Source organism: Mercenaria mercenaria, chromosome 13 (genome assembly GCF_021730395.1).
Source record: "Mercenaria mercenaria strain notata chromosome 13, MADL_Memer_1, whole genome shotgun sequence".
NCBI lineage: Eukaryota > Metazoa > Mollusca > Bivalvia > Venerida > Veneridae > Mercenaria > Mercenaria mercenaria.
In genome coordinates this window covers 71,173,001-71,189,314 of record NC_069373.1, presented here as the reverse complement: position 1 = coordinate 71,189,314, position 16,314 = coordinate 71,173,001, and the positions used below count along the sequence as shown (strand labels likewise).

The window sequence follows — 16,314 nt, the reverse complement described above, 5'->3', positions numbered from 1 at the left end:
TTACGTCATCGGAAGAGTCGTATTCGATTCACAACTTCTGGAAGTCGGCTCATTGTAAATGGACTGTTTTCTGAAAAAGTGTGCGCCCAACGGGCGCTATAGGGCAAACTTTTATGCGCCAATACAGTAAATTACGCGCCTGTGGCCCCATGGCGCGGCCTGGAATGAACACTGTTGGGAATGTTTATATAAAACTTCATATACATGTTCACCACTGTTAGTTTTTGTGGCCCGTCAAGTTTCAGTCAGATTGCCCTAGTAACACCAGTTATGGCCCTTAGAAGTTTCTAGTGTTAACTATATAGGGTACTATAGATATGGCAATTTCTGCATCATAACTTTTGATATATTTGATCTAGAACTATGAAATTTAAACAGAATTTAGATCACCATACCATAATGTGGTTGTGTACACACAATTTTCTTCGTATTTATTTTGTAAATTAAGAGTTATTGCCCTTTAATTGTATAAAAATCCACATATTTGTACATAACAAACTTACCATTTGGTAGAATTTCATTAAAATTCTTTCATTCTTTTCCATGAACATTTATTGTAAACATGTGAAGTTGTGTACCCACACCTGGTCACCCCCTTACCTTGATCACACCCCCTCCCTCCCCCCCCCCCCCCCAAAAAAAAATCATTCCTTATTTTAGATTTTTTTCAAACTTCATGTACATGTTCACCACTATGAGGTTATGGGGCCCATCAAGTTTCAATCAGATTGCCCATGTAACACCATTATGTTATGGCCCTTAGAAGTTTCTAAGTTTCTAGTGTAACTATATAGGGTACTATAGATATGGTAATTTCTGCATCATAACTTTTGATATATTTGACCTTGAACTATGAAACTTATACAGAATTTAGAGCACTGTAATGTGGTTGTGCACACACAATTTCGTACGGATTTTTTTTGTAACTTCAGAGTTATTGCCCTTTAATTGTATAAAAATCCACACATTTGTACATAACAAACTTACCATTTGGCAGAATTTCATTAAATTTCTTTCATTCTTTCCCATGAACATTTATTATAAACATGTGAAGTTGTGCACCCCTCCCCCCCCCCAAAAATAAACAACATGTAAGTTGTACCATTTCCCACCTCGCTCCTCCACCCAACCATGCCCACCACTGACCATGCATCCTATGCCCCCCCTCGCCCCCAACCCCTTTACCCATTTTTTTTTTCATTTTCCATCCATATTTATAATCAACATGTGAAATTTTGTTTCCTCACCCGTTTCTCCCCCCCCCCCCCCCCCCCCCCCAAAAAAAAATATATATATATTTATATACATATATATATTTCCATTCCTTTTTTTTCAGCTCACCTGTCACAAAGCGACAAGGTGAGCTATTGTGACTGCTTGATGCTTGATGTCCGTCATCCGTCAACAATTTGTAAAAAAATGGTCCTTGGGTGGCCCCCTTTCAAAATTGTTCAAAGAATTGAATTCCATGGAGAACTCTGGTTGCCATGGCAGCCAAAAGGAAAAACTTTAAAACTCTTCTTCTCAAAAACCAGAAGCCCTAGAGCTTAGATATTTGGTGTGAAGCATTGCCTAGTGGACCTCTACCAAGTTTGTTCAAATCATGACCCCCCCCACCCCAGGGGTCACTTGATTTTACATAGGAAAATCTTAAAAAATCTTCTTCTCAAAAAGCAGAAGCCCTAGAATTTAGATATTTGACATGTAGCATTGCCTAGTGGACCTCTACTAAAGTTGTTCAGATCATGACCTCCGGGTCAAAATTGACCCCGCCCCAGGGGTCACTTGATTTTACATATGAAAATCTTCAAAAAATTTCTAAAAATAAACCAGAAGGCCTAGAGCTTAGATATTTGACATGTAGCATTGTCTAGTGGACCTCTACAAAAAAATTTTAAATCATGACCCTGGGGTCAAAATTGACCCCGCCCCAGGGGTTACTTGATTGTACATAGGAAATTCTTAAAAAATCTTCTTCTCAGAAAGCATAAGCCCTGGAGCTTAGATATTTGACATGTAGCATTGCCTAGTGGACCTCTACTAAAGTTGTTCAAATCATGACCCCGCCCCAGGGGTCACTTGATTTTACATATGAAAATCTTAAAAAAATTCTAAAAATAAACCAGAAGGCCTAGAGCTTAGATATTCCACATGTAGCATGGCCTAGTGGACCTCTACAACATTTGTTCAAATTATGACCCCCGGGGTCAAAATTGACCCAGCCCCAGGGGTTACTTGATTTTACATATGAAAATCTTCAAAAAATTTCTAAAAATAAACCAGAAGGCCTAGAGCTTAGATATTTGACGTGTAGCATTGTCTAGTGGACCTCTACAAAAAAAATTTAAATCATGAAATTGACCCCGCCCCAGGGGTTACTTGATTGTACATAGGAAAATCTTAAAAAATCTTCTTCTCAAAAAGCATAAGCCCTGGAGCTTAGATATTTGACATGTAGCATTGCCTAGTAGACTTCTACAAAATTTGTTCAAATCATGACCCCCGGGGTCAAATTGGCTCCGCCCCATGGGGTTACTTGATTGTATATAGAAAAATCTTCAGAATTTTCTACAAATAAACCAGAAGGCCTAGAGCTTAGATATTTGACATGTAGCATTGCCTAGTGGACCTCTACAAAATTTGTTCAAATCTTGACCCCTCAGGTTCAAATTGACCTAGCCCTAGGGTTACTTGATTGTGCATAGGGAAATCTTCATAAATTTGCTACATGTCAAATATCAAAAAATAAACCAGAAGGCCTAGATCTTAAAGCTTTAGCTAAGAAATTTGTTCAAGCAAGCAACTCTACTCAGGTGAGCGATATAGGGCCATCATGGCCTTCTTGTTTAAATGTTCAAACCTTCAACATGTTAAGTTGTGACTGCACAAACCTTGCCCTCACTCAGCCATGTTCAAGATATCTTACTTGATTGTGTTCTCTTAGGACATCTGTTCTTTTAAGTTCAAATGTACATGTTAAGCAGCAACATCTGGTACCAAACCACTCAAAGACAATATTTCGTTCCAGTTAAACTTCAAGCTCACATTTCAATTAAATTCATTTAATTTTAAAAGCTAAGCTTATTACAGTAAGCATATCTCATTCAAAATAAATTCTGTAGTCAGGATCGAAGTATCATACATTTATTATGTACTCTTTAACCCTTAGCCTGCTGGTGGCGATTGGTTTTGCCTTTGCGACCAGTGCAGACCAAGATCAGCCTGCACATCCGTGCAGGCTGATCATGGTCTGCACTGTTCGCTATTCAGTTAGTAAATTTTCAGTGAACACCCCTTCGAATAATAAATGGTTTTGCCCAAACTGAATGACGGAACAGTCCATTTTAGAAATTTAGCAGGCTAAGGGTTAATTAAACATTTGTTTTCTGTTAAATTGATTTTGACTAATGAAATTATTTGGTTCTTACTAACATCCTTAACTTTTTGGCGGATATATTTTTTTGCCGTTCCTCACCACAAACCCTTTCGGCGGGGGATACCAATTCATCGAATTTGCTTGTTAATCACGCTTTTTTCAAGTCCCATACAAATAATGGTAAATATGACAACTGCCAGACGAATCAGTTAACAATAGACAAAAGTATAATATATAATTTGAGAAAATCGAAACTGAGAGCTGACTGCTCAATGGTGAAAGAAAATCAGAACAAATTCGACATTTTTTTATGGTTTATTCAACAGCAAAACAATAATAAAGCTGTTCTATTATATTACCGTTACTACTAAATTTTCAACTTGATTCGTTAGCATTTGGCTACATGGTTGACAAAAGCCGATAACGCTAACGGACGTTAACTAACCGGATTATAATGGCGGCTTATATCATCGTATCACAGCATGTCAGGACAAAATTTTCTGCGGATTTTAAATCTGCGGTCTTATTGTCTTCCGCAGAAAACGCAGAAATAAAGTTCCCGCAGAAAAAAGTACTTCTACGGTATACTATGCCCATCTTAAATTAAAAATTTATTATAAATTTAAATGTTTAATATAAAGTCCTCATCAAATGTATACAACCTGGTCAAATATAAAATGCAGCTGACAGTGTAGAGATACATTGACAAAAATGGAAAGTCATGCTATGGTTAGTTTGTATATATTATTAGTTTGTCTGATTTTTGAAAAAATGTACGCGGTATTGTCATCACTTGATCGTCGGCATTGGTTAAAAATTTTTGTTTAGGTCCACCTTTTCTTAAAAACTATAAGAGCTACATCTTTGAAACTTGGAACACTTGTTCATCATCATTAGGTGACTATCTAGGCCAAGAACCATAACTCTGATTTGTATTTTGTTAGAATTATGGCTCTTTTTGTACTTAGAAAATTTGAGTTTCTTATTTAAATTTTTGTTTAGGTCCACTTTTTCCTAAACAGACTTCCGGAAAGTCGCCAGTCCGATGGACATGACTGGATTCTTAATTCAGATGCGGTCCGAATAGCCGGCATTTATCGTACCTGGAGAACCGCACCATCTCGGACAACACATTAAAATGGTGTCACTAACATATTATGCCCGGGCAGAACCGGAAAAGAAACGTAAATTAACGCCCCAAAATCGTAGTGAAAAGAAAAAATGTATGAAAATAATAGGGTTGACCGAACATTTAATGAGAAATGGACTAAAAATCGCACTTGTCTTGTATATGATGGAGAAAAGCAACATATGCGTTGCAGTGACATTTTTTTCGGTCCGGCATATTGTTTTTCGGTCTGGCAGATTTTTAGGCATTGCTGGACCCAATGTTTGGCCATTTTTTCCAACTTTCCTGAAGTCTGCTAAATACTTTTAAGAGCTACATCATTATTAGATGGTTAAGCAGACCAAGAACAATATCTCTAACCTGCATTTTGTCAGAATTATAGCCCCTTTTTGTAATTAGAAAATCTGAACTATAACTCTTTTCTTACATATTGCCCAGCTCTTGCAGACGAGCGATGGCACCTGTAGGCAGTGCTCTTGTTGTACCCCCCGACAACAAAGTTGTAAGGGGGGGTATACTGGTTTCAGGTTGTCTGTCTGTCCGTCTGTCTGTCCGTCTGTCCGTAGACGCAATCTTGTGCGCTCCATCTCTCCTTATCCCCTTGACAGAATTTAATGAAACTTCACACAAGTGATCAGTACCAACAGTAGTTGTGCATGGGGCATGTAAGGTTCTTTCAGAAAAAATTTTTGCAGAGTTATGGGACTTTGTTTTTTTGTTACTGTACTATATACATAGACACAATCTTGTGCGCACCATCTCTCCTCATCCCCTTGACACAATTTAATGAAACTTCACACAAGTGATCAGTATCAACAGTAGTTGTGCATGGGGCATGTTAGGATCTTTCAGAGACAAAAATTGCAGAGTTATGGGACTTTGTTTTTTGTTAACATACTATGTACATACAGTCTGCATATGCAATCTTGTGCATGCCTGATCTACCAAACCCTTACACACAATTTAATGAAACTTCACACAAGTGATCAGTACCAACCCTAGTTGTGCATGGTGCATGTTACATTCTTTTAGATAAATATTTTGCATAGTTATGGGACTTTGTTTTTTGTTACTTTACTGTATACATACAGTCTATATACATACAGTCCACGTAATTATGCAATCTTGTGTGCGTCAAATTGCAATGTACTGTGTCTGTGCATGCGGGGGGTACATTCATCACCTTTAGTGATAGCTCTAGTTTTAAACCAATCACAATATTGTTTATACATGTGTAAGTCAGTCACTTCATACTGCCTCACACCTCTGAGGAGAATTATGGACAAATTGCATGTTTGCGGTTAGTGAGAATTATAAAAGTATAAAAACTGAAAGACAGTTCTTTTGGAGACAGTGAGAAGATTTATAAACAAACATCAGGACTGTTAAAAGAAAGGGTAAAAAAAGGATAAACATGTTAAAAGCAGTTAATATTAATCAATGGAGCAATGTTTGGAGGGTAATCTTTTCCACAGGACTGTTGTATGGATAAAGAAAAGAGTAGTCTGAATTGATACTGAGTTGCTGAAGAGGGAGGTGTACTTGTGTCATCTGCAAATAGGTGCACCTGGGACAATAAATTTTGTGATGCATGCAGAAAATTGGGAACAAAAAGCATAAGGGAAAAAGTGGTGTGAATAGTATGATTAAAATATTAAGGCTGAAATAAAATGAAAATTATGAAAAAGTAAGAAAATAATGTATTATGAAACATTTTTAGGAAAGTATCAACTTGGAAAAATACAGCAGAGTGAAATCAGGATGCCAAGGAAAGAGGTGGAAGGATACGTAAATAAATCAATATGGATAAAGGAAAAACATGTAAGTTTCTTAGATGCATTAGTGAAGTAATGACTTACATAATGTAATTGAGGGACTTAGTTACATAGAAGAGCAAGCAGCAGTATAGCTTTTTGCCGTTTCAAGTGGTATTTAATATAAATCCAGCTTCATTTTGATGATGAATTGGACAGTCACAAGTATCGGACCTAGGATGAAAAAAAAAAAGATATATCAGAACACCTGTTTTCATCCCAGATTAAGCAAAAATTAGAAATATATAGTGAAATATGAGCCACCTTAGTTGATACTAATTTGTTTTAGCTTGATTATGATGAAAGCTTTAGGCTGGTGCCATTATCAGGAGATGTGGCCATGACATGAGTGAGGCTGGAGCCCATGACCCCGAATGAGCGTTCGACACCGTAACCACTAGACCACTGCTCCCCTCGAACCTCTTTCAGATGTTATATCAGACTGTTACATTATTTAAGAGGGGCTTGTATTTTGTTATAAATTATTTTTAGCTCCACTGTTCGGAGAATAGGGGTGCTGTTCTACTCGCCCCGGCGTCGGCGTGAGCTTTCTTGATTAAAGTTTTTCGGCAGCCTTTGTTTTTCTTTGTTACTATTGCTTATAAGCCTTATATCTTACTGTAACTTCACATTAACATTGTTCAGCATGCAAACAAAGTATGTGCAGGGGCTAGGCCCATTATACCCAAGGTAAAGGTCACCAAGGTGTTATACTTAGGTTATTTTTAAGGTTAAGTTTTTTTTTCTGTCATATCTTTGTTAATATTGCTTATATCTTACTGTAACTTCACATTAACATTGTCCAGCATACAAACAAAGTATGTGCAGGGGCTGGGTCCATTATACCCAAGGTCAAGGTCACCAAGGTGTTATACATGTACTTAATTGTTATGCCCCACTTCGAAGAAGGAGGGGTATATTGTTTTGCAGATGTCGGTCGGTCGGTCGGTCGGAATGTAGACCAGTCCGTTTCCGGATGATAACTCAAGAACGCTTGGGCCTAGGATCATGAAAGTTGATAAGGAAGTTGGTCATCTGCTGTGTCATCACCAGCAGATGACCCCTATTGATTTTGAGGTCTGTATGTCAAAGGTCAAGGTCACAGTGACCCTGAATAGTAAAACGGTTTCCGAATGATAACTCAAGAACGCTTGGGCCTAGGATCATGAAAGTTGATAGGGAGGTTGGTCATGACCAGCAGATGACCCCTATTGACTTTGAGGTCAGTATGTTAAAGATCAAGGTCACAGTGACCCTGAACAATGAAACGGTTTCCGGATGATTACTCAAGAACGCTTGGGCCTAGGATCATGAAAGTTGATAGGGAGGTTGGTCATGACCAGCAAATGACCCCTATTGATTTTGAGGTCAGTATGTTAAAGGTCAAGGTCACAGTGACCCTGAACAATTAAACGGTTTCCGGATGAAATTTCTCAAGAACGCTTGGGCTAGGATCATGAAAGTTGATAGGGAGGTTGGTCATCACCAGCAAATGACCCTATTGATTTTGAGGTCAGTATGTTAAAGGTCAAGGTCACAGTGACCCTGAACAATTAAACGGTTTCCGGATGATAACTCAAGAACGCTTCAGCCTAGGATCACGAAAGTTGATAGGCAGGTTGGTCATGACCAGCAGATGACCCCTATTGATTTTGAGGTCAGTATGTCCAAAGGTCAAGGTCACAGTGAACAGGAACAGTTAAATTGTTTCTGAGCAATAACTCAAGAACGCTTGGGACTAGTTTCAGGAAAATTGATACTTAGGTTGGCCATGACCAGCAGATGACCCCTATTGATTTTGAGGTCATTAGGTCAAAGGTCAAGGTCGCATTGGCCAGGAACAGTTAAATAGTTTCTGATCTTCTTGTCCAAAACCATAGGGCCTAGGGCTTTGATATTGGGTATGTAGCAAAATCTAGTGGTCCTCTGCCAAGATTGTTCAGATTATTTCCCTGGGGTCAAATATGGCCCCATCCTGGGGGTCACATGGTTTATATAGACTTATATAGGAAAAAAATTTGAAAAACCTCTTGTCCAAAACCACAGGGCCTAGGGCTTTGATATTTTGTATATGACATCATCGAGTGGTCCTCTACTAAGATTGTTCAAATTTTTCCCCAAGGGTCAAATATTGCCCTGCCCTGGGGGTCACATGGTTTACATAGACTTATATAGGGAAAAACTTTGAAAATCTTCTTGTCCAAACCACAAAGACTATTGCTTTGATATTTTGTAATGTAGCATCATCTAGTGGTTCTCTTCCAAGGTTGTTCAAATTATCCCTCTAGGGTCAAATAAGCCCCGCCTCAGGGGTCACATGGTTCATAAAGACTTATGTAGGGAAAAACTTAGAATATTCATGTCCATAACTTACATCATTCAAATTTGGACCACATGTATAGTTTTGAGTGGCAAGATGAACCTTGACATGAGTTGACCTTGATCTTGACCTAGTGACCTACTTTCACATTTCTTTAGCTACAGCCTTCAAATTTGGACCACATGCATAGGTTTGTGTACTGAAACAAACTTTGACCTTGTTATTGAACTAGTGACCTACTTTCACATTTTTGAAGGTACAGACTTCAAATTTGGTACACATGAATAGTTTTTTGTTCCAAAATAAAATTTGACCTTGATTTTGACCTCGTGACCTACTTTCACATTTCTCAGGCTACAACCTTCAAATGTGAACCACAAGCATAGCTTTGTGTACTGAAAGTAACTTTGATCTTGAGATTGACCTAGTGACCTACTTTCACATTTCTGAAGGTACAGGCTTCAAATTTGGATCACTTGCATAGTTTTGTGTTCCGAAATAAAATTTGACCTAGTGACCTACTTTCACATTTTTCAAGCTGCAGCCTTCAAATTTGAACCACATGCATAAGTGAGCATATAATTTGTTCCTTATGCAATTACTAAATGCATCAAGGGGGGCATTTCGTGTTCGACGAGCTCTTGTTAAGGTTAAGTTTTTTTTCTGTCATATCTTTGTTACTATTGCTTATATCTTAATATAAGTTCACATAAACATTGTCCAGCATACAAACAAAATATTTGCAGGGGCTGGGCTCATTTTAACCAAGGTCAAGGTCACCAAGTTGTTATACTTGGAAATATTTTCATGTTAAATTTTTTCGAAAGCTTCATTTACAGACATATCTTTGGTACTATAAGAGATAATGACTTGAAATTAAAAACATTTCTTTATAATCATCATCTGCATGTGTGGTTGCAATCCCCATAACTCTAATTGTATTTTTGAAAGAATTATGCCCCTTAAAGGCCTTTCATACTTGAAGTTTTTTGGCAATCTTCGCTTTCTTGATATAACTTTAGTACAATATAAATCTTCCTTTTAAAATAGAGGTCTCTTATTGACACATAAATTCTACTGTCAAATTGTCGAAGGAGCATGCTGTCTTACGGACAGCTCTTGTTCATTATGACTTGATTTGGAATGAAACAGGGTTTTTTTTATCGATCTGATATTTTTTTCATCCCAAGTCTGATGAATATTTTTAATAGCCGGCCACGAGTGGTTGGGGGGGTTATAGGAATGGTCTCTGTCAGTCCGTCCTTCCGTAACATTTCGTGTCTCGCATCTCAAGGTCAAGGTCATAAAAGGTCAAACATTTTAGCCTTCCATTTTGTGTCCTCGCTGTATGTCCTAAACCCCTTGAAGGATAATCAAGAAACTTGGGTCAAATGATCACCTCATCAAGACAATGTGCAGAACACAAGAGTCAGCCATGTCGTCTCAAGTTCAAGACGAGGTCAAATTGAGGTCAAAGGTTTGAGCCTTCAATTTTGTGTCCGCTCTTTATCTCCTAAACCTCTTAAAGGATTTTCATGAAGCTTGGGTCAAATGATCACCTCATCAAGACAATATGCAGAACCCATGAGTCAGCCATGTCAGCTCAAGGTCAAGGTCACAACTCTGGGTCAGATGTTTGAACCTTCCATTTTGTGTCCGCTCTGTATCTCCTAAACCCCTTGAAGGAATTTCAAGAAACTTGGATCAAATTATCACCTCATCAAGACAATGTGCAGAAGTCATGAGTCAGCCATGTCAGCTTAAGGTAAAGGTCACAACTCGGGGTCAAATGTTTGAGCTTTCTATCTTGTGTCTGCTCTGTATCCCCTTAACCCCTTGAAGGATTTTCATGAAACTTGGGTCAATTGATCACCTCGTCAAGACTATGTGCGAAACTCATGAGTCACCCATGTTGGCTCAAGGTTAAGGTCATAACTCAAGGTGAAAGGTTTGAGCCTTCTGTGTCTGCTCTGTATCTCCTAAACCCCTTTAAGGATTTTAATATGACTTGGCTGTAATATTCCCCTTATCAAGACAATGTGCAGAATTCAAAATTCACCCCTACCAGCTTTAGGTCAAGGTCACAACCTGAATGTTTAATGGTTCCGCCCTTTCACTATCCATAACAATGGCGGGGGATATAGCTGTCTTTCAGACTTCCTTGTTTTTTCTTATACCCTATTTTCAAGATTGTTAAACTATAACTTCAGTAAATGGCACCAGACCATGAAAAGCAAAATTAATTAATGCTCCCCTATAAAGGCATACACTTCCTGTTTAACCAAACCAGTTTCCGTATTCATTAACATCTCATCAGAAACAGCTGTAGAACTTTTAGAGACTTTTTGATTTTCTGCGCAATCTATATGCTCTACAGAGGCTAGTTGCTCTATAAATATGTATAGAAGTACCTTGATCTTAGATTCTAAAATAAGTGTTTGGAAACAAATCTCAAAACACCGGTAACTGATTGGTTGTTTCAAAGCACAAATTCAAAATTAACCAATGACAAGTCTGCATTCTGAGATTGGTTTACAATCTTGGACCAAGGTTTTGGATAAGATAAAGCACTGTCATGATTAATTAAGAAATTATATGTTAAGTTTTCTGATAATTATCTTTAATAATGTTTTGTGTTTGTAGGAAGGGGAGAAGGAAGAGGAGAAGATGAAGCTGCTGATTCTATGCTTGGCACTTATAATCAAATATCCTGAGTGGGATTTGTTGTGAGTTTCTTGTAAAACATTTTTCAGCATGTTTCTTGTTTCAGAATTGTCTTGCATCAGGTATTTGAAGATAACATATTTTAGGCTTGAAGTTTTCATATTTTACAGAGCAACAGATAAGCTGCATATATGGGTAAATACCCAATAAAATTTGCAAAATTCGCAGTAGAATTTTCTTTTAAATGGGTATCAAAACTGATATGTGGAATCAAAATACCCAATTTTCACCCCACTGCATACGTATTATTGTATGTCTTGGTAGTTTAACAGTTGTAGCTTGTAGTTTACAGCATTCACTCACCACGATGCAGTCAAACAGTATCCAAATTTATTGATATGTATAAATAATACACTAAACATAAAGCGTCTCTATGCAGTGACGTAATGGGGAATAAAGAAAATTCATTTAGATATAAAGCAAAAAACTATTATTACTAACTACTTTGATAGTAGTCGGCCTCGGTTTGGGAACAGGATGTGAAAAGTATTTTGAATGACGTACACTTTATCGAGTTGTTCGATGTATTGTTGACAAATAATTTCTGCAGTCCGCCTTCCGGCGATGGTTTCAATAAAAAACTTTCAAGTGAATGGACAAGTAAATGTCTATGGCTGCTCAAAAACTGTACACAAGACATGTGAATAGTTCAACTGAATACACAAAGTGATCCAGTAACATTTATTTTGTTTATTTCTTTGTCCTACAGCTTCATCCGTGTTGAACGCATACAAAATCAATAAACTCCCAACAAAATGCATTGACACCCAATTAAATAAAAAATCCTGGGGTAACATGTTTTAGAATACCTCATTCAGTTCAGCCAATACCCAACTCAAGTCAAAATGATGGGTGTAATACCCAGTTCACTCTGAAAGCTTATCTGTTGCTCTGTTTTGCCTATATAAAGGTTTATTTCTTACAGATAAATGGGAAACAGATTTGAAGGTTTATAAAGTCTGGTTAACCTCACATGTCTATTAGTCTTGCATAAAATTTTGCTGAACACTATCATTTTAGCTTTGCAAGTGTGAAGTTTGCAGAATAATTTCTGTTTTTAGCTCACCTGAGCACAAAGTGCTCAAAGGTGAGCTTTTGTGATTGCCCTTTGTCCGTCGTCAGTCGTCAACAATTTGACTGTTAACACTCTAGAGGTCACAATTTTGGCTCAATCTTTATGAAACTTGTTCAGAATGTTACCCTTAATAAAATCTTGGACGAGTTCAATATTGGGTCATCTGGGGTCAAAAACTAGGTCACCAGGTCAAATCAAAGGAAAAGCTTGTTAACACTCTAGAGGTCACAATTTTGGCCCAATCTTTATGAAACTTGGTCAGAATGTTACTTTTAATAAAATCTTGGACGAGTTCGATATTAGATCATCTGGGGTCAAAAACTAGGTCACCAGGTCAAATCAAAGGAAAAGCTTGTTAACACTCTAGATGGCACAATTTTGGCCCAATCTAAATGAAACTTGGTCAGAATGTTACTCTCAATACAATCTTGGACAAGATTTATATTGGGTCATCCGGGGTCAAAAACTAGGTCACCAGGTCAAATCAAAGGAAAAGCTTGTTAACACTATAGAGGCCACATTTATGACTGTATCTTCATGAATCTTGGTCAGAATGTTAATCTTGATGATCTCAAGTTCCAATTTCAATCTGGGTCATGTAGGATCAAAAACTATGTCACTTGCCTCACCAGGTCAAATCAAAGGAAAAGCTAGTTAACACTGTAGAGGCCACATTTATGACCATATCTTAATGAAACTTGGTCAGAATGTTGATCTTGATGATCTATAGGTCAGATTCAGATCTGGGTCAGGTGGGGGTCAAAAACTAGGTCACTAGGTCAAATCAAAGGAAAAGCTTGTTAACACTCTAGAGGCCACATTTATGATTGTATCTTCATGAAACTTAGTCAGAATGTTAATCTTGATGATCTTAAGGTCAGGTTCAAATCTGGGTCATGTGCGGGTCAAAAGCTAGGTCACCGGGTCAAATCAAAGGAAAAGCTAGTTAACACTTTAGAGACCACATTTATGACCATATCTTAATGAAACTTGGTCAGAATGTTAATCTTGATGATCTTTAGGTCAGTGGGTCAGGTGAGCGATACAGGGCCTTCATGGCCCTCTTGACAAAACAATTTGATGTAATCTTTACTTTGTATATCGTGATATAAATCTTGCAAAACATTTTGAGATAAAATCCATTTCAATTTATCTGGCAGTTATCTCTTCAAGTGAATGATTCATACCCCATTTAGGCCTCCTGTTTTTATTATAGGGCGTATGACCAGTATGGTAGCGAGGCAAATACTGTAGAAGAAGTGTCCATGCTGGAGAGTGTTCATGGTGACTTGCCATTATCACAGAGAATCATCTTGGCTCTATACAAGGTGCTCTATGGACTGTGCCTACTGGTTTTATGTGAGTATCTATATTTTGTTGTTTGTTTGCAGTTGTGTTTCAACTCAAATAGGCAGCTAGATATACAGTAGAAATTTAGCTTTTTTACAGTTTACTCTCGATATTTCCACTCTTAAAGTAATGAAATCCATAAAAAATGAATATATGCATGCCTCCAAATTTCTTTTCCATGTCTCTTAATAATTATGTTATATACAATGAATTTTGTCCATCAGACCAAAGTTTTCACTGCCCGCTCATTATCATATAAACCACTTGGAAGATTTTCCTAAAACAAGCCTCAATTGTTAACGTCACCAAGATCCCAGGTCACTTGGTCCAAGGTCAAAGTCACATTTAGACTAAGGTAAAAGGTCAGTTAGTTTTAATGTTTGTGCTCTTCATTTGAAGGTCAAAAGACAAATAGCTTAATTTTGTGTGTGTTTTATATCATCGAAATTGCTTGAAACTTTGATAAAAAAAAGCATCAGTTGTTTACCTCATCAGGACCATGTGCAGAGAAACCAGACCTTTGGCAGAGCACATGACCTTGGTTATAAAGTTCCAAGGTTAAGGTCAAACTTAGTGGTCAAAAAACAAATACCTTAAATTCATGTCCACTCATTATCAGTTAATTTTACAAAATAAGCGTCATACAGAATGTTATTAGGTCATGGTCAGACTTAAAGGTCAGAGGTCATGGTCACAACATTTTACCCTCCCTGTACCATAGCAGCACAGTGTCCGACAAATTTATAATTTTACTGGTAGCCCAGTGGGCTACCAGAATTTTTTTCTGGTAGCCCAGCATTTTCTTGTAGTTTTCCAGGAAATTAACCATGAAGGTACTAACTTGCTCTATCCGTACCCGACTTACTGAGATGTGAGAATAAGATTGGTCTTTAACAATATTTTGTTAATAACAGAAATCTAAATACACAAAGATAAACATTTCATTCTCTTTAATCATAATATAGAATTACAAGTTGAAGTTAATACAACATCTTATTAAAGAAACATTTTCACACAAGTATCTCTTAGTTTACAACTTAAAAGTCTTAAAATATTAAAATTGTAAATTTCTGTCAGTATTGAGATCAACTTGAGTATTTATACTTTCTATACCGGTAATCACAAATTCGTCACCTTAACGCAACAAAGTCGTATTTTATTATAAATTTATAATAAGATACGACTTTGTTGCATTGAGGTGACGAATTAGATGTTCACAAAATGTATTTAAATTGCAAGTCACTGTCAATATTCCCAGGTGGCAGTATCATTGATTGGTCACCCCTTCCCCACCCTAAGACCCCTGATACAACCCGGAAAAAAATTCTGACATTCTCAGGTGTTCCTTAATATCCCCACCCTACAAGACCCCAGATACAATCAAACTACTGTTTTGATAGTTGAATTTTTTTTTTCAGGATTGTATCAGGGGTCTTGTAGGGTGGGAATATTAAGGAACACCTGAGAATGTCAGAATTTTTTTCAGGGTGGTATCAGGGGTCTTAGGGTGGGGAAGGAGTGACCAATCAATGATACTGCCACCTTTGTCAATATTGAGATCAACTTGAGTACTTGTACATTCTATAAACATTCTATAATCTCTGGTTAAATGTTCACATAATCATGAAATGGTATTGACCAAAGAAATCGGCATTATACAAAAGACTTGTGTAGTAAATTGACAGTTTTTATGTTTTACGTGTTTTTCGCACATGCTGACAGACATGTTACTAATGACTCATTTTACGCTGGTTCCCAGCGTTTGAACTGTCGAAGCAGTGAAAGCGTGGTACCTATCATAATCAGTCGTCGGTAATGTACGAGAGGATCCGATTGAATTTAGAGATTTTGACTGGTACATCGGTCATAATTAACTATCGTTAAATCTGTCGACTTTAATTAGTCGAGCGGAGACCAGTCCACGATAGTTTGCATATTTGATATTCGTAGGCGGAGACTGCTTCTGCAGCCACCGTTGAAATTATCAATAAATGGGCGGGGTTAAATAGGACGGTTTACGACCCGTTAATCAGTACACATGGAAAGTTGTTTATTGCAAGTTACAGTCGAGTAAACAACCGGATGTTGATGATTTTGTTGGGGAGTTTTGTAAAATATACAATTACCGGGCTACTGATGCTTCAAATTTATGGTTGCCCGGCAGGCATCAGCCAGTATTTTTTTGGTAGCCCGACGAAAATTTCTGGTAGCCCGCGGGCTCCGGGCAATTGATTTTTCGGACACTGCAGCATCTGGGGGTATTACTCCCCTTGAATGATAACTCTAGTACTTATAGTCTAGGATTTCTTCTTTGATTGCAGGTGTATTTGTTGGTGTGTTGGGTATTTTTTACCTGAGGTGGCAGAATAAGAGAAAGGAGAAGGCTCAGCAGAAAGTTTATGACATGGTGGAGAAGATAATTGGTAAGATTGTGAACTTGTAGACAACTAGATAGTTTATAAGCTTTCCTGAATCAAGGCTGTTTATATAGGTGAATGGCCATCATCCTTCAATCACAATTTTGCT

The 16,314-nt window shown here is 37.5% G+C and overlaps 1 protein-coding gene across 1 annotated transcript in view; it reads left to right on the top strand.

Moving 5' to 3' along the window:
* LOC123529230 (inner nuclear membrane protein Man1-like) overlaps positions 1-16,314 on the top strand; it is a 56,985-nt gene that overhangs the window by 25,947 nt on the left and 14,724 nt on the right. The window contains exons 4-7 of the mRNA XM_053522220.1: positions 6,226-6,326; positions 11,283-11,365; positions 13,655-13,797; positions 16,110-16,211. Coding sequence (XP_053378195.1) covers positions 6,226-6,326; positions 11,283-11,365; positions 13,655-13,797; positions 16,110-16,211 — 429 coding nt within the window. The remainder of the gene's footprint in view (positions 1-6,225; positions 6,327-11,282; positions 11,366-13,654; positions 13,798-16,109; positions 16,212-16,314) is intronic.